The 18,758-nt window shown below is 45.6% G+C and overlaps 1 protein-coding gene across 1 annotated transcript; it reads right to left on the bottom strand.

The window, feature by feature from the left end:
• Positions 1 to 411: 411 nt before the first annotated feature.
• On the bottom strand, positions 412 to 15,406 carry LOC117042734. The gene is made up of 8 exons (XM_033142359.1): positions 15,272 to 15,406; positions 10,258 to 10,368; positions 9,214 to 9,312; positions 8,013 to 8,144; positions 6,250 to 6,783; positions 4,350 to 4,418; positions 4,139 to 4,210; positions 412 to 1,138 (listed from the first exon to the last, which is right to left on the bottom strand). The coding sequence occupies exons 2-8, from the start codon at positions 10,289 to 10,291 to the stop codon at positions 618 to 620; spliced, it is 1,461 nt and encodes a 486-aa protein (XP_032998250.1). The 5' UTR covers positions 10,292 to 10,368; positions 15,272 to 15,406; the 3' UTR covers positions 412 to 617.
• Positions 15,407 to 18,758: the final 3,352 nt, after the last annotated feature.

Raw genomic sequence — 18,758 nt, 5'->3', positions numbered from 1 at the left:
TTTGCCAAAGCTCTCTTCCCCAAAACGTGCAATGCGACTGGATACCTCGGGTGAACCGCAAGCGGGGAGCAGCATAGCTTGCTGATTTATCCCAGAGGTGAGGGACCACCGGTTTGGTCCACGGTCCCATTCCCCCGCCTCCCAGTAGCTCCATGCATGGCGAATCCATTGCTGCGGGTCGGTTGCAACTGGGAGATTTGGGAGGGTTTTTTTTAACGCCCCACCCCTACTCCGCAACACACACCCTGACAAAAACGCTCCTGTGTAGCGTTCAGGCTGGCGGTGGGGAAGACTCTTCGTTTCTCCAGTGAGTTCAAGCCTCACTGCCCTGCGGTAGAGTGAAGGTTGCATCCTGAAAACTGCGGCTCAAGAGATCTCCGCCCGCAAGCAGTCAAGCTTGGGGGGACAGATCTAATTATCCTGCGTTTCTGTATCAATGGGGTGCATATGCACGAGAGATGGCATCGGCCTACTGCTACATTTTTCTGCATCGGCTCTGCCCCCTTTTGCATCGGCTCCCCCCACCTCCGGCATGCAGGCCCTGGGGGGTGGTGGGGAAGGTTAAGCCACAAGGGAGGCATGAAAAGGGTCGTCCACACCTGGCCTTTTATGCACAGCTACCCTTGGCAGTCTGGAATGTACATGGATTCCTTGGCGGGGCTTGATGTTTCCGGAGATGCCCTCTCCAGCGAGCCAGAGAAATGGGTGCTCTGAGAAGGGGTACTTTCTCCGTTGCAAAGCACCGGCGACATGCAGCCCGAGGGCGAGTTTAGAGAGGAGAAGCTGTCTGCGAATCCGGCCGCCGGGCTTTGGTCGGGCCTGAGCAGGGCCTCTCCGATTTTATTCAGGCCGGAGACGAGGCTCTGCAGGATGGTGCCGAGATTGTCAATGGAGTTCAGAAAGGCTTTCCTCTCCTCCTTGATCTGCGCGTCCTCCTCTTTCATGAGCTGCACGTACTCCGAGAAAACCTTGCTGTCTTTCTCCATGGCGGACAGGAGCCGGGCGTTCTCCATCGAGGAGTGCTTCATCAGCCGCTCGATCATGTCGCTCTCGCCTTTTCGCTTCTTCTTGGTCCTCAGGATCGCCATGCAAGTATCGGGGGACAGGGCAGGAGCCGGGCGGTTTGGGGCGGCAGCGTCTGGAAGGACAACAAAGAGGAGAGCCTTAAGGGGACAGAGAGACTTGCCTATATGAGGAAAGGTGGTAGCACTCGCGGGCTTTTTAGTTTGAAGGCTAGGAGACATGCTACAGGTGTGTAAAATTATACGAGACACGGAGAAAGAAAGTTGCTTCTCCTCTCGTAGTACCAGAGTTTGGGCGCATCCACTGAAGGTTCAGGACAGACATAAGTACTTCTTAGTAAAATTTTAGAAATTGCTCCTGCAAGAGGCAACTTGGGAGTAAGTTAATCATGTCCATTAATTCCAACGGATCTGAAACCTTGTAGTTTGCTAGGCTGCTGAGAGTTGCTCGGGGACCCCCTATTTCCCTTGCAGACCTATAACTATCAATCCCTCTCAACCTTTTAATGTATAAATCCAAATCAAATACCGTATTTTTCAGTGTATAAGAAAACCCAAAATTAAGAAACTAAGTTGTTTAGCTTTTTGGCTGGGGGGGGGGAGAGGTCAATTCCGCCAATTGCACATCCGCCTGCCTGCCTGCCACTGCCGATCACTTGCCACAGCCAGTGCTGATCTCACACCTCACTGCAGCCTCCAATTGCCCACTCGCCACCACCAACAGACCACCCACCCACTTGCCGCAGCCACCGCCAATCACCAGCAGGCCTTGCCGCAGCCACCAATCACCCGTCCAATCGGCACTGTCAATCTCCTGCTTGCTGCTGCCATTAATCACACGCCCCCCCTGCATTCACGATCTGTGTATAAGACGACACCCAATTTTTGCCTATTTTTTTTTAGCCAAAGGCATCGTCTTATACATGGAAAAATGCAGTAAGTGTTGGAAATGTTAAGAGAAAGGTTATTTTTGTCATATGTGGTGGTCTTGCAGCAAGGTTAAGGCTTACTGGGAAATGATATACAATGAAATGAAAAGGATGTTCAGAATAACCTTTTAAAAAACAAACAAACCAGAAGCTTTTCTTTTGGGAATTATAGAGATAGAACTACCTAAATTGTATAGAAATTTATTCATGTATGCGACTACAGTGGCAAAAATGCTTCTCGCCCAAAAATGGAAAGAAGCAGAAGTCCCAGCAAAGGAAGAATGGATACAAAAACTTATGGAATACGCAGAAATGGAGAAACTTACTGGAAAATTAAGAAATCAAGATAAACTTTTTATAAATGAGTGGAAATGGTTTATTGAATATTTACAGATAAATTGTAAGCAGATAAAAAAAACAAACTGGCAGGATTATTGTAATAACGTGCAGTTACATAAGAGTATTTAAAGGATACAAATAAATGGGTACGTTAAGTGAATTTGGATATGCAGAAGATATTAAAAATAAATTTAAGGAACCACAGAAAGAGGGGGGAGGAAGTCAAGTTTTAAAATGTTAAAATGACTGTAAAATCAGTGAAATGTATATATCTGAAAAGTATAAATAATTTTAAAAAACACAAAAACTATCTATCCCTCTCCATTGGGAACGGTCGCTCTGTGAAGGGGATAGGGGCCTCTCCGAAGAACTCTCAGCACCCTTAGCAGCAGTTCCCAGAATGCTTTGGGGGGTAGCCATGGTTGTTTGAAGTGGCATAATACTGCTTTAAATGTGCAGATAGGGCCTTAGACTCACAATACAGAAGGCCCAGCTGTTTGTGAGAGAGACAGCCCCAAAGACCTCGGTGATCAGGCAGAGAAATAAGACCTCGGGCACTCCCTAAGGCACATGTAAATATTTATAAACTGCACTTTCAAAACTATGCACACGCCTCTTATCTAAAGCAAATTGGTGCACAACATCAACAGAAATTGGTTGGTTTGGGGTGCGGGAAAGTTCCAAACTGAACATCTATTGGCATTGGCAAGGAGTTCCATAGGCAAGCGCCTTCTACACCAAAGGCTCGGTCAGCTGAACCTCAGGCATGTGAGGGTCGTCAAAAGTGCCCCATCAGAAGATCTCAGCTGCCCCGGTTGTATCCTGGATAGAAGTTGTTAAGAGCCTTGCAAACTAGTACAAGACGCTTGAGCCCGACAGCACAAAGCAGCCAGTACAAGCTTTGGAGGAGCTGGTGGTTGCAGCCAAACCTCGGTTCCTGAACGCCTCTGTTATCATACTTTTTGGCTCCCGAACGCCGAAAACTCGGAAGTAAATGCTCCAGTTGTTGAACGTTTTTTCGGAAGACGAACGTGCTACGCAGCTTCCATTTTGAGTTTCCCTATTGCAGGCATGTCCAACAGGTAGATCGTGATCTACCGGTAGATCACTGGACATCTGTGGTAGATCACCGGTAGATCAGTGGCTCCCCCCAAAGAAGCTAAAAAACTTTGGCTCCCCTAAAAAAAAAAACTCCGCATATTTGCCCTGCACCCCTAAAATGACCTGAACCACCAAAAACAGGGCTTTCCTTCCTTAAAAAAGCTCAATGTCGCTTTCCTCCTCCCTAAAGAAGCTCAAAAACTTTTATGTGAACCCCCCAAAACAGGACTTTCCTTCCTAAAAAAACCCTCAAAAACTTTGACCTGGACCCCCCAAAAGGGGGTAGATCATTGCCAGTTTTCAACTCTGTGAGTAGATCGCAATCTCTTGGAAGTTGGCCACACCTGCCCTATTGTATTGAGGCTTCCGTTTTCAGTTGTCGAAAGTTTCGGAAATTGAACGGTCTTCCAGAACCGATTATGTTCAACAACCGAAGAAGAAGAAGAAGAAGAGTTTGGATTTGATATCCCGCTTTTCACTACCTGAAGGAGTCTCAAAGCGGCTCACATTCTCCTTTCCCTTCCTCCCCCACAACAAACACTCTGTGAGGTGAGTGGGGCTGAGAGACTTCAGCGAAGTGTGACTAGCCCAAGGTCACCCAGCAGCTGCATGCGGAGGAGCGGAGACGCGAACCCGGTTCACCAGATTACGAGTCTACCACTCTTAACCACTACACCACACTGGCTCTCCAAGGATAGTCCCACAATAATCAAGTGTAGAAGATACCAATGATCTTAAAACCCATACCTTGTTCCTTCTCCACCTCCGTGTCTGCCTGGTCGGCTTCCATTTCCACCCCTATTCCGCTGGAGGCTGCATCTATTAAATGGGAAAGGCAGTCTGTTTGGAGGCGGATGGGTGAGGAATGAGTCAACTGACGGACACTCTCACCCACAGCAGAGTGGATGCAGCCCAAGCAACTACTCGCTTGACATTTATTGACGCCAACAGCACTCACCGGAGCGATCTCCAATGATGCACGTCTCAATGCTCTCTTCTATGGCCTTTTCTTTGCTGTGGCCATCTCCTGGGGAGAAATAATATTTTTTTAGAAAAGAAAATCGGGTAAAATTAAGCTGAAGCATATAGAAACAGGGTTGGGGAACTGTAGCTCTTGAGATATTGCTGAACTACAGCTCCCATTATCTGCAACCACTGGCCATGCTTTGCACAGAATCACAAGCTGGAAGGGACCCCGAGGGTCATCTAGTCCAACCCCCTGCAATGCAGGAATCTTTTTGCCCAACGTGGGGCTCAAACCCAAGACCCTGAGATTAAGAGTCTGATGCTCTGCCAACTGAGCTATCCTTGGCTGGGGCTGTTGGGAGCTGAATAAATAAATGCTCTTCTCTAAATGTGAGGCATGATTCACTCAGACCATGCGAGGAGTCTTATTCTGAAGAGCATCCTGACAGGAGCGAGCCAGCAGTAAAGCACGCCGAACAAGTGCAGTTAACTCTTTATTAGTAAGAAACAGTATCAGCACAGGAGCATCAAGCCTAATGAGCAGAGCAACTCATTTCTGGCAAGTCTGACCCCCATGAGGCAGTTGGAAGAGACTGAAGGCCACCCTAGAGATGGGAAGGCCTGGAAAAAACCCGGGGGAAATGGGGGGAAACCAGGTTTTTTACCGGGCCTTCCCATCTCTAGGTCTCCCCGCAGCTGCCCAAGTCTCCAGGGCCTTTTCCAAACAATCTGAGACTGGGCCTGTATGAAGCCAATCTCCTCTGCCCTTTTCATGCCTCTCTTGGTTCTGGGAGATCAGGCGGAGTGGAACTTGTCAGAGCACAATGGGGAGACACCTGTGCCTCTTCCCCAGACTCATCTCTGCCTCTTGGTCTCCCTCATCCCCTGCTTCAGCTTCTGCCTCCAATTCCAAACTTCTCTCTGCCACAGACTCTCCCCGCTCACTAAGCCCTGTTACCTCTTTGGCTTCCGACACCTCCTCCTCCCAGTCTTCTCCCTCCGACCCCTCATTGTCATTCCACCACCACTCCCTGGGCTCTGAACCTTCTTCTCCTGGGGGTTCCCCAGCTGGTTACTCCCACCATTCCTCTGCGTCTGGCCAATCCATGACATATACAGAGCAACGAATAGCCCTTGGAGGAGAAAGCCATGTGCCTCTGTGCAAGTTACTGTTTTGTCCTCCCTGGCGGGGGTGGGAGTTGTAGTCCAACAATATCTGGGTGGACTACAGGTTCTGCATCCCCAATGTCGACAATGCGAGGGATTGAGCCTAGACCTCCTGTGTACAAACCAGGGGACCCCGAGAACGTGCCTTGGGATTCTTGCACAACTGTTCTGACCCATACAAATCAGCCTATGGCTACGAGGCAAACTGTTAAGATGCAAAGCCAATGCCTGCAGGGAAGCCGTGGTCCTCCAGCTCCCATTAAGTGGCGGACTTTGGCCTCTCAAATTTTAGCGTCATCCTGGCACCTCCTCCGCCTCTGGCGCTCCATTCTCCATCCTTGTTTGGACACCCCCTGCAGAGCAACAGCACCATCGGCCCAACCAGCATGACCAATGGCCAGAGATGATGGGAGCCCAGCAATATTTGGAAGGTGACCAGTTCCACCACCGCAACACACAAAGTTCCCACCCCGCTGCAGAAAGGAGGACCTCTGCTGACTCCCAATAAGAATGGCAAAGGGCTGTAGCTCGGAGGGAGAGCATCTGCTTTGCATGCAGAAGATCCTGGGTTCAAATCCCACTGGCCTCTCCAGGTAGGGCTGGGAATCGTCCCCTGCCCGAACCCCTGGAGAGCTGCTGCCAGCCAGTGTGGACAATACACAGCTGGATCTGTATAAGGCAGCTCCCCACATTCCTTTGTTCCTAAAAAGACGAATTCTGCCCACCAGGTACAAGAACTTGCTTCACCATGTACTCCTCTGCATTTCCTGCTTGCGCATCCTGGGCACAAAGTTCCTCGGTGCGCTCGGGAGCGGCAGTCTCCTTGGCGAGCGGTGTTGAGGCTCTTGTCTTTTTTTTAATGTTCCTGGGGATGCGCTTTGGCCGGACGGCCGCGTCCCCGTTGTGGAGGATGCTGTGCAGCTTTGCGTAGTACGGGCAGGTGGCCGTGTGCTTCCCCGTCCTGGAGTTGTGGTTCACAACCCGCTGGTACTCCAGCCTCATGCACTTGGTCTTGGAGCGGCACTCCACGGCGTTGCGTCGGTGCCCGCGGCAGGCCATCTTCCGGGCGATGATCTCGAAGGCCTCGATGTTGCGGTGGCTGGCACGCAGCTGCTCCTGGATCTTCGGCTCCCCCCAAATGTCCAAGAGGTCCAAGATTTCCTGGTGCCTCCAGGAGACGCCTCGCCCTTTCCTACCGCTGCTTGAGAGGGACATGCCTTCGGGGAAACCGTGGTCGGAGGCGCGGCTCAGCAGGTGCGCTTTGGTTACAAGGAAGGAAAAAGATAGACAAAATATATTACAAGGACAGGAAGAAACATCATGGACGGAATAATTACCACACACAAGAAGAACAAAGAGAGAGTCTGAATGCTTCACTTGTAGGACTGTAAATCACTGAATGTGCTAATGTGAGTGGAAGTCATTAAAACTGCAGTTGCGGTATAAGGGTGTGTTATTCTGACGAGTGCAATGGAAATCTGTAAGATTTTGGAACGCGGAAATAAAGTAAATCATCAAACCATCAATTCTAGCACGCGGGGGCCCACCTAAATCGTGTAATTTGGCTTTTGAACGATTGGCATTATTAATGGTACTATAATTTGGCATTGTTATAATGAGGCTTTTACTTGATTACTGTAATTGAAATCTAATAAAAATTATTTTAAAAAAAACAAGGAGGGGAGGGAGGGAGGGAAGGAAATTGTGTTGTGCAAATCTGCAGTGTGATCGTTAACACCAGAGCTTGTGGACATACAGAAAATTTTTAATGACTTGATATTAATTGAATATTCATTGAATAATAACATTACTCCATCTTGCAATGTATTACAATTTTAAGTACTTTCCCACTTTTTTTCTTTATTTAACCATGGCAAAATGTTCTTGTTTGTCTGTCTGTCTGTCTGTCCCACTTTATCCTGAACAAGCTAGCAATAATTCCTTTCTGTGTATCTCTCTCTCTCTCTCTCTCTCTCTCTCTCTGTGTGTGTATAAATTTTTAATTAATTTTTCTATTTTACAATTTAAAGTACTCATTTTTGCATCCTTAAGATATCAATGACTTCCCTTCTTCTCTTTCCATGGTCCATTTTACCTATATTATATCCCTGTATATTTTACAAAAGCTGTATCAATCGGTTTTCCATTATTACATCCATCAAAACTTATTTACACGGTTGAATTTATCTTAATGCTGTCAGTGTTTTCAGTGTTAAGATTCAATAAACGTTTCCCAATCTTCTCTAAATGTATGTTCTTCTTGTTCTCTTATTCTATACGTTTAGTCTGCAAGCTGCGCATATTCCATCAACTTATGTTGCCACTCTTCTTTGGTTGGGACCTTGCTCGTTTTCCAGATCCCACCCTTATCCTGAAGGAGCTCGTCATAATTCCTGTGTGCCCCCATAATTTCATCCTTATGCTGAATGTACTTGCTCAGGTCTTCTTTCTGCTGCACCCCAATGTTGTGGCGGCAACTGGGACTCACCCTCCTCACCGGCCTCACTGGGGAAAGAAATATTCTCTTGGCATCTTTCCGGCAGGGCCTCATATTCTTCCTTGATCACGGGAGCTTCGTCCGGGAAGCTCTCCAGCTTGATCTTCTTCAGAGATCTGCCACCTTCGGGATCCAGATATGGAGGGAAGGAGAGAAAGAGGAAAGAGAGAGAAATACCTGAAAACTCAGTTCTATTTCCAGAAAGGCAGAAACATTAACAAACAGGTTAAAAAAACAGTAACTACTTGCTGGATTGACAAAAGCAGCATCAAATATCCACAAATCCCTACCAGCAGGCTGGAGTCTTCTGCTTCCACCAAAGCTCTTACAGGGAAATGTGGCATTTTTACATTAATGTAAAATATTAATATAAATAACACACATAATATTTTAAACATATTTTAAACATATTTTAAATACCTTATTTTTAGATTTAGTATTTGCCCTAAAATAAAAAATAAATTGCTGTATTATTGTAATGATGTTGCAATTTAGGAATTTTGATATATTTTCGTGTTTTGTATCCACTTGGTTTTTGTGATTCTTTTACCTAAATATGAACAGTTTAGTGGTGTTTATTTACGTTAGGTAAAATGAGGAATTATGAGTACCATTACTAGAAATATTTAATTATCATACACAGAATATGGAATTAATTGTGTCAATTGAGCCAATTGGCGCAGGGGGTGGGCATGGGAGGGAAGGGGGACAGTCCCATTCTGCTAGCAAAAGTCCTTGTTATGAGTTTCCACTATTGGTAGGCAAACTAAGCCCCGGGGGCTGGATCCAGCCCAATCGCCTTCTAAATCCAGCCCGCGGACAGTCTGGGAATCAGCGTGTTTTCACATGAGTAGAATGTGTGCTTTTATTTAAAATGCATCTCTGGGTTATTTGTGGGGCATAGGAATTCGTTCACCCCCCCCCAATATAGTCTGGCCCCCGAGAAGGTCTGAGGGACAGTGGACTGGCCTCCTGCTGAAAAAGTTTCACTGTCGGGGCTTGAGAGTTGAATCCCGCCCTGTATTTCTTATATTGAGTCCTTTTTGCTGGGATCCGTTAAGGTGCCCAAAGATTTCGGGTTGAAATACGAAGCGAGTATATTATTGTCGTCACTATTATTTCTTGTTGGCTTAAATTGGCACGATGCTGATTTAAGTGTAAGGGGCTGGCATGGCCTCAGAGACACACCCACCTGTGGATCTGATCTCTTCCATGGAGCCTTTGGCAAAGAGGTCTTTTCTGTCTTCTTCCAGCCAGGAGATGAGGTCAGGTCTTGAGCTCACATGTCCATCTTGAAATAGAGATGCAATAATGTCAGGGTCTGGACTGGGGAGGAGTGGTGGGAGCTCCCCCCTTTTCCTGAACCTTCCCAAGCACAGGAGGACAGTAATGATTTAGAGCAGTGGTTTGCAGAAGTGGTTCAGAGGGGAAAAGCTGGGAAATACTGGATGAGGAACAGCTAGAAAAGGAAACACCAGGAGAGAGACAGCTGGCAGATTCAGTGTCCTTGGAAAGCATTCCTGACCCCCCCTTCGCCTAAGACTAGACGGGCTTTGAGAGTGATAGAGCAGAGAGCGCAGTGGCAACAAGCTCAGATTACCCGATGTAGGCAGCTCCCAATAGCATATTAAAAACAGGATAAAACACCAAACATTAAAAACTTCCCTAAACAGGCCTGCCTTCAGATGTCTTCTAAAAGTCAGATAGTTGTTTATTTCCTTGACATCTGATGGGAGGGTGTTCCACAGGGCGGGCACCACTACTGAGAAGGTTAAGAAAGCTGGGTGTGTTTAGCCTGGAAAATAAGGGACTGAGAGGAGATGTGATAGCTATCTTTAAATATCTCAAGGGATGTCACATGGAAGATGGAGCAAGCTTGTCTTTTCCTGCTCCACAGGGTAGGATTCGAACAAGCAGCTTCAAGTTACAAGGAAGGAGATTCCAACTAAACTTCAGGAAGAACTTTCTGATAGCGAGAGCTGTTCAACAGTGGAATGGCTTCCCTTCCGAGGTGGCGGACTCTCCTTCCTTGGAGGTTTTCAAGCAGAGGTTGGATGGCCGTCTGTCATGGATGCCTTAGCTGAGATTCCTGCATTGCAGGGGGTTGGCCTGGATGACCCTTGGTGTCCCTTCCAACTCCACGATTCTATGATTCCATGATGTTGGGCTAGCAAGGCTGTGAGGCCGGACACAGCAGGACCTTAGTATCCTGGCTACGGGGGAAAGGGATCCTTACCCAGAGAGGTCACCAAGTCGTGAATCTCCAGCATGACCTCTGGTTCAGATCCAGCAGGCCCCACTCCTTCTCCGTGAAGTGCACAGCCACCTCCTCAAACACCACCAGCCCCTGGAAGGAAAAGAAGAAGAAAACCGTTTCCTTCCATGCTGCGGGCAGGGACTGAAAATCATCTCCTTTCCCCTCAGAAGTGGAACGCAGGTGTGATAAGCCAAGCAGTTTCACCTGCAGAGTTTGAAACTTATGTTCAGAAGACCCCACAAACTTACGTAACACAAGAACCTGCCTTGTACAAAGTGCTTCATTAAAAACCCTTAGAGGAAGGGAAAGATTATGGTGGGTCCCCGTTTACAATTGAAAATAAAACCAACACTAAATAATAAAATATGATTTTAAAACAAAATAGATTTATTGCAACACATGGCAGAATCTGATCTCGCATTATTTCAGTTTACATTAGTAGGAGGCCTCCTGGTTTAAATGGGGCTAAGCAGTGAAAAGAGAAAAATGAGGTAAGTAGTGCTGGGAACTAAATAAATATAAGCTAGGCGACAAACCACACTTTAAATCTAGGTTATAAAATAGAAAATTCTTTCCAGTAGCACCTTAGAGACCAACTGAGTTTGTTCTTGGTATGAGCTTTCGTGTGCATGCACACTTCTTCAGATACACTCAGACAGAAGTCACCAGATCCTTAAATAACATGGCAGAATCTGATCTCGCATTATTTAAGGATCTGGTGACTTCTGTTTCAGTGTATCTGAAGAAGTGTGCATGCACACGAAAGCTCATACCAAGAACAAACTTAGTTGGTCTCTAAGGTGCTACTGGAAAGATTTTTCTATTTTGTTTCGACTATGGCAGACCAACACGGCTACCCACCTGTAACTGAATTTAGGTTACGTTTGCCCCAATGGAATGTCCCACAGGATCCCTTCCAACGCCACAATTCTCTCAACTACATTGCAACTCGCTCTTACAACAGTTCACTTGTCCCAGTATGCAAGAAGAAACACACACAGGGAAAATGGAAATGGTATTAACTATGGAAGCTTTCAAACTGTGCTCACCAACTTGGCGCCCAGAAATCTCCAGTTGGGCCTATGCCAGGAGCAAAACACATCCAAGGAATTTCGAACACTGGGGGTGGTGTTTTTCCGTTTTGACAATTTTGATGTGTTTTCTTTAAAGTCAATTTCTTCTTTACCAAAAAAAAAAAAATCTCTTTCTTTCCCTGCAAGGCCCTCGGCATGTGCTGAGCCTGCCTGCCTGCCTGTTGTGCAATCCAGGACTGCTTACACAGCGTCAGACCACTGGTCCATGTGGATCACTGCTGCCTGCACTGAGTGTTATGAGATGGACCGTTGTGGCCTACAAGGCGATTACAAAAATGTAATGAAAAGTGTTTAACTAGCAACAATCCAAAATAAACAGAGGTTAAAGCTCAGATCCACACACAACTTTGCAATTAAGGGTCTCCTTCTTGTACAGACCTTCTGCATGCAAAGTAGAGGCTCTACCACTGAGCTGCGGCACCTTAGAATCATAGAATCATAGAGTTGGAAGAGACCACAAGGGCCATCCAGTCCAACCCCCTGCCAAGCAGGAAACACCATCAAAGCATTCCTGACAGATGGCTGTCAAGCCTCCACTGAAAGACCTCCAAAGAAGGAGACTCCACCACACTCCTTGGCAGCAAATTCCACTGTCAAACAGCTCTTACTGTCAGGAAGTTCTTCCTAATGTTTAGGTGGAATCTTCTTTCTTGTAGTTTGAATCCATTGCCCCGTGTCCGCTTCTCTGGAGCAGCAGAAAACAACCTTTCTCCCTCCTCTATATGACATCCTTTTATATATTTGAACATGGCTATCATATCACCTCTTAACCTTCTCTTCTCCAGGCTAAACATACCCAGCTTCCTAAGCCGTTCCTCATAAGGCATCGTTTCCAGGCCTTTGACCATTTTGGTTGCCCTCCTCTGGACACGTTCCAGCTTGTCAGTATCCTTCTTGAACTGTGGTGCCCAGAACTTCTCTTTAAATAAAAAGTAAGATCCTAGTCCTCCTGGTTTAAACAATGTTCTGTTTAAATAGGAACTTACACCTTTGGTCCATATAGCTCAGTATTGTCTACACTGACTGGCAGAGGCTCTCTAGGGTTGCAGGCAGGGGGTATTCCCAGGACCACCCGGAGATACTGAGGACTGAAATTGAGACTTTCTTCACGCCAAGCAGATGCTCTAGCAATGACCTACGCTCCTTCCTCAAATACAAGCCTGCATCATGGCAATCCAAATGCTGTACCTACGAAAGTTCTGAGGTTTGCAAGCTCTATAAACTGTGCCAAATGGTATCATCATCATCATCATCATCTCTCTCACTTTGCACATTTTATTCTGATATTTTATCTTCTTTGCACAATTTGGGCTTCCTTAATCATGGGAGCCGGGAGTGAAGAAAACGTGAAACCTGTGAAATATCTATCACCTTCCTGTCATTGGAAATCTTAATTCAGCCAACACGCCATCTGGGTTCTGAGATTCCTCCTAAACATTTCTTTTTTAAAATAACTTTTATTAAGGTTTATAGTTTTTTAAAATAAATTTTATTAAGATTTATAGATACATCCTATGCCCTTTTAAAATGTGGCTCTTTTTGGCGGGGGTTGTTATTGGGTTATTTTTATTTTGATTATATATATTGTGGTTTTTATGTTGATGTTTAAAAATGTCTAAATATGATACTAAATGTATTGCACAAATATGTCATTATTCACCTTTCCCGTTTTTTTTTTTCTTTTTCTTGTTGTATTTATTAAGTTTTATAAACATACATAATGAAGCGATTAAAGATTATGGATATGTTGCTTCCCTTCTTTGATTAAAATTATGGTTTGGGATTTCTCCAGTTCTGACAGATTAGCATTCTAGCTGCCATCGTAAACTGAGCTACCACTTCCAGGTCTTTCTCCTATGTTAGGCCTCTAAGATATCCAAATGAAATTACTAAAGGGGCCCTTGGAAGATCGTATCTGAGGATTCAAACTTTCACCCACCTACCCCTGCTTCATTCTATTAAGGCGGCTTTCAAAAAGTTCTGCATTCGTCGGGTGCTCACGCAGCACATGAGAAGAGATTTGCATTGGAAGGAGAATTTATTTTACGGAAGTCTTTCAGGGAGTCTGGGGCCTGAGCCACTCAGGGTTTTAAACACTAACACAAACACCTGGAAGCTGGGATAGCTCAGTACGTAGAACATGAGACTCATAAAAGGATGTCATCTAGAGGAGGGAGAAAGGTTGTTTTCTGCTGCTCCAGAGAAGCGGACATGGAGCAATGGATTCAAACTACAAGAAAGAAGGTTCCACCTAAACATTAGGAAGAACTTCCTGACAGTGAGAGCTGTTTGACAGTGGAATTTGCTACCAAGGAGTGTGGTGGAGTCTCCTTCTTTGGAGGTCTTTAAGCAGAGGCTTGACAGCCATCTGTCAGGAATGCTTTGATGGTGTTTCCTGCTTGGCAGGGGGTTGGACTGGATGGCCCTGGTGGTCTCTTCCAATTCTAGGATTCTTAATCTCAAGGTTGTGGGTTTGAGCATTTGGGCAAAAGATTCCTTCACTGCAGGGGGTTGGACTACATGACACTTATGGCCCCTTCCAACTCTACGATTCTATGATTCACCTTGAATCGGACGCAGAAACGAACTGGCAAACCAGCACAGCTGTCACTGATGCAATAAACAGCACATTAATGGCCAATTTGTAAACCGCTTTGAGGTTTTCTTACAATCAAGAGGTGTATATATTTTATGGAAAAACCAGAGAAGCAGCTTCATACTGGACCATCTGCACATCAGTCCGTTTTATTAGTGGTTCTGTGAAAATTTCCTAACGGCATTTCATCACTGTTGTCTTGAGGGATGCTTCTGCATATAGCTCAACAAAAACAGGACCAGCAACACACACACACACACACACACACACACACACCATCATCTGTGGTATGCAAAGTTACAGGATTTCAGCAGGATGTTACAAGAATCCTACGGATCGTAAACAAAGCCCTGAAACTTTTTCAGGCACAAAACGTACCGAAATCGGGATTGCGCAAAACCACCCTGATACCATCATGAATGTACAAAAAAATAGGGCAATAAGAAAATGGAAGGTACAGAGGAAGGGGAAATAAGTTTTTTCCACATGACTTAGGCTGCATACAAAACATATGTTTAAAGCACATCATCGCTTCTCCCTGACAAAGAATCCTGCGAACGGCAGCTCACCCCCTCCCCAAACCTTCAATTCCTGGCACTCATAACAAACTACAATTTCTTTTTTTGGGGGGGTGGGGTGGGATGTGATGTGCTTTAACCGCCTGATGTGTACACAGCCTTCTCCATTTTGCACCACCTGAAGAACTTCCTCATGGCAAAAAGCTGTTAAAGGGTACAAGCCAACAGAATTTTATTTATTTATTTATTTATTTATTTTTAATAAAGGGGGGGGGGGAAGTGGCAAGATCGGGGTCTCCCCCACCTTTAACGCCAGGAAAAGCAAACAGAACCAGCCAGGGGAAGAATACAAAGAATTTATTTGACAACAGCGACCCACGGGGGATTAAAGGATTAAAATCTGGAAAGCTGGAGGAGACCCCCCCCTCCTCCCTCCTCTTCCCCCCCATAAACCTCCAGCCAGAATCCCAACCATCAACAATCTCCCTTCCAAATGGATCTTTGAAGTTTCAAATAAATATTTTTTTAAAAGATTAGAAACACAAGGAAAGGGAGGAGGGGAAGCAGAGCGTTGTTTGAAAAGATTGTATAAAGCTATTAGCATAAAAGTTTTCTTTTGCTGCTGTGGAAAGGGAGGGGAGGGGAGGAGGCTTAGGGGAGCTTTGCTTGCAATTTTTGGGGGGGTGGGTGGGGGGCACCCTTGCTGGGACCCACTGGGAGAGGGTGGGGGTTTGGGGGGGTTGCACTTCCTTCCCCTCCCCATCCCCCCTCCCCAAAGGGTGCACCTTTAATATGGGGCTCCCCCGGCGAGAGCAACAGCCCGGTCCGGCATCGCTGCAGACGCAAATCTCTGGGAGGCACAAAGAGGTTCACATGGGCCCCCCTTGCATTTCCCAGGTGGGCGGGACAGGAAGGAGTCCTCGGTGACGCGGCGCCACGCTTCCCTTCTAGTCCACCCCGCCTCGCTGGTTATGTAACCCTCTGCTCTGGACCCCCCCCCCTCCATATACACACAGAGAGACACAAATGATTGGGGGGGGGTGTGTGTGTGCCAGGAGGGAGATCTGTGTCTACTGGGTTTGGGTTTGTTTGTTTTTTTGGCAGTGAATGGGTGAGGATTTCTGAGCACACCACAAATGGGAAGGACAAAAAAACAACGAGGCAGCCTTCCTTAACTGGTGGTGCTGAAATTAAGGAAACTGTCATAATGAGAAGTTAAATTGTAAATATGTAAGTAATAGTAATAGGATTTTAAAAAAAAATACACCCCACTCATCTGGCTGGGTTTCCCCAGCCACTCTGGGTGGCTTGCAGCATATATAAAAATACAACCAAACGTCAAACATTAAGAAACAGAATATCCTATACGTGCAACAAACAAACCAATACATCAATAGAAACCAATAATAATAAGTGATACACACACACAATGTATGCTGAATTGAAGAAGAAGAAGAAGAGTTTGGATTTGATATCCCGCTTTTCACTACCCGAAGGAGTCTCAAAGCGGCTCACATTCTCCTTTCCCTTCCTCCCCCACAACAAACACTCTGTGGGGTGAGTGGGGCTGAGAGACTTCAAAGAAGTGGGACTAGCCCAAGGTCACCCAGCAGCTGCATGTGGAGGAGCGGAGACACGAACCCGGTTCACCAGATTACCAGTCAACCACTACAACACACTGGCTCTCTGATAATGAGAAGTTATATATGTGTGTGTTTGTTTTATATATATGTATAAACAATCTGCTGAAATTAAGGAAACGGATGAGAAGTTAAATTACATATCTGTATATATGTGTTTCTATATATAATATATGCTGAAATTAAGGTAACTGCTAATGAGAAGTTAAATTATATATCTGTATATATAATTGTATATATGCATGCATGCATGTTTGTGTATGTATACACACACACACACTGTACATACATACATACATACATACATACATAACTGCTGAAATTAAGGAAACTAATATTGAAGTTAAATTTTGTGTGTGTGTGTGTGTGTGTGTGTGATATATAATTTAACTTCTCCTTATCAATTTCCTTAATTTCAACAGCAGCATAGATGCTCCAATAGTTTTAGAAGTGCAAGTGCTGCAGGCTTTTTTCCTTCAAAATTTGCATTGGGAAGTTTTTCCTAGGCAAACTGCACAGGGCGATTTGCATAGGAAAAAATTCTCATCTCCTGAATGGTATGACCTACTGGTACTTTTTGTCTGCTCTGAAGCTGCTGCTAATCCTTTTCATGAAGCCTGTGCACATACCATACATTCAAAGCACACACACCCTGACAATCATGGGAACTATAGTTCACCCTCTCACAGCTACAGAGTAATTGTCAGCATCCTTAAGAAAGCACAGGAATGTGCTTTAAGTGTATGGAATTCCAATATCTAGTTTGGTGCTGGAGAGAAAATAGTCGTCGTCCCCAATCAATAATATTAGCTCAGCCATGTCTATACTGAATCATCTTGCAATACAGGGGATCTCCTTTCTTATAACTTTATGTCATTGGTTCGGGTCCTACCCTGTGGAGCAGGAGAAAACAAGTGAAATATACTCGGAGTCAAGTGTGAATTTCATGCTCTTTATTCAGCTCATAGTAGTGAGGAATGCAGTTCCCCCAAAACGTTTGCTTTATATACACTATTTACACAATGGGCCCCACGTGATTGGCTAATTCCGGGATACTCCTGTATGCCAATCGGAGTGCGGATTCACTTCCACCTGGAGCTGGATTGGGTGGCTCCTGCGGACCAATCAGACTGCTGCAATCTCAATCCTATTGTTCTGGGACCAGTCAGACTGCTGCAGTTTGGATCCTATTCAACTCAGTACATAACAACAAGCTCGCTCCATTTCCCATGGGACAGCCCTTGAAATATTTGAAGATCTGCTCTCGGTCTCCCCTTTCCAGGGCTAAACATACCCAACCCCCTCAACCGTTCCTCATAAGGCTTGATCTCCGAACCCTTGATCATGTTGGTCTCTGTCCTCTGCACATGTTTCAGCTTGTCAATATCCGTCTTAAATTGTGGCACCCAGAACTGGACACAGGACTCCACATGTGGTCTGACCAAGGCAGAACAGACCGGGGCTAGTACTGTCTGGACACTATTATTTGGAAGTACTGTAATGTGCTTTAAATGTATAATGTGTATGCAGCCTTATGGTTCCATAATCTTTATAATATTGTTCCTTTTAATGTAATCGATTCTATGCTGAGTGAGTGAGTGAATGTTTGAATGGATGTTTGCTCTGCTTAAACTGCCAAAAGCTATCGATAGGTAGCATCTCAAATAAACAGGACTTTGCCTTTTGAGAAACCAAGAGGTCTGCTGCCTTCCTTGTACGTTACAAATTAACAGCATCCCGATAAGGCCAGAGACCCCTGCAATCACGATGTCAACTTGCCTGTCATGTAACTTTGCACAGAGTAAGCAAAGAGACTCAGAGAGCATTTAAAGCAGTGTCATGGCTTCCTCCAAATAATCCTGGGAACTGAAGTTTTCTTTTTTTCTTTTTGTATGAGCCTGTCCTTCTTGCTCTGTTTTATGGGATTTTATGGGATTTTATGAGGCCACTTCCTTGATATTCTTAGGCAAGTTGGCAGTCCATACACACCATTTGTTGTTGTTCAGTCGTTCAGTCGTGTCTGACTCTTCGTGACCCCATGGACCAGAGCACGCCAGGCACGCCTATCCTTCACTGCCTCTCGCAGTTTGGCCAAACTCATGCCAGTCGCTTCGAGAACACTGTCCAACCATCTCATCCTCTGTTGTCCCCTTCTCCTTGTGCCCTCCATCTTTCCCAACATCAGGGTCTTTTCTAGGGAGTCTTCTCTTATCATGAGGTGGCCAAAGTACTGGAGCCTCAACTTCAGGATCTGTCCTTCCATTGAGCACTCAGGGCTGATTTCTTTAAGGATGGATAAGTTTGATCTTTTTGCAGTCCATGGGACTCTCAAGAGTCTCCTCCAGCACCATTATTCAAAAGCATCAATTATTTGGCGATCATCCTTCTTGATGGTCCAGCTCTCTCTTCCGTACATTACTACTGGGAAAACCATAGCTTTAACTATACGGACCTTTGTCGGCAAGGTGATGTCTTTGCTTTTTAAGATGCTGTCTAGGTTTGTCATTGCTTTTCTCCCAAGAAGCAGGCGTCTTCTAATTTCGTGACTGCTGTCACCACCTGCAGTGATCATGGAACCCAAGAAAGTGAAATCTCTCACTGCCTACATTTCTTCCCCTTCTATTTGACAGGA

The sequence above is a fragment of the Lacerta agilis genome, chromosome 2 (assembly GCF_009819535.1).
Source record: "Lacerta agilis isolate rLacAgi1 chromosome 2, rLacAgi1.pri, whole genome shotgun sequence".
NCBI classification, from domain to species: Eukaryota; Metazoa; Chordata; class Lepidosauria; order Squamata; family Lacertidae; genus Lacerta; species Lacerta agilis.
The sequence above is the reverse complement of the archived record's forward strand: the minus strand, read 5'-3'. Positions and strand labels throughout refer to the sequence as shown.

Excerpts from the sequence above, each read along its gene's own strand:
- LOC117042734 (XM_033142359.1), bottom strand. The coding sequence starts at position 10,291 with ATGCTGGAGATTCACGACTTGGTGACCTCTCTGG. Across the intron at positions 9,313-10,257 it reads CGACTTGGTGACCTCTCTGG|ATGGACATGTGAGCTCAAGA; the intron begins GTAAGGATCCCT and ends CTCTATTTCAAG. Across the intron at positions 1,139-4,138 it reads GGAGGTGGAGAAGGAACAAG|ACGCTGCCGCCCCAAACCGC; the intron begins GTATGGGTTTTA and ends TTGTCCTTCCAG.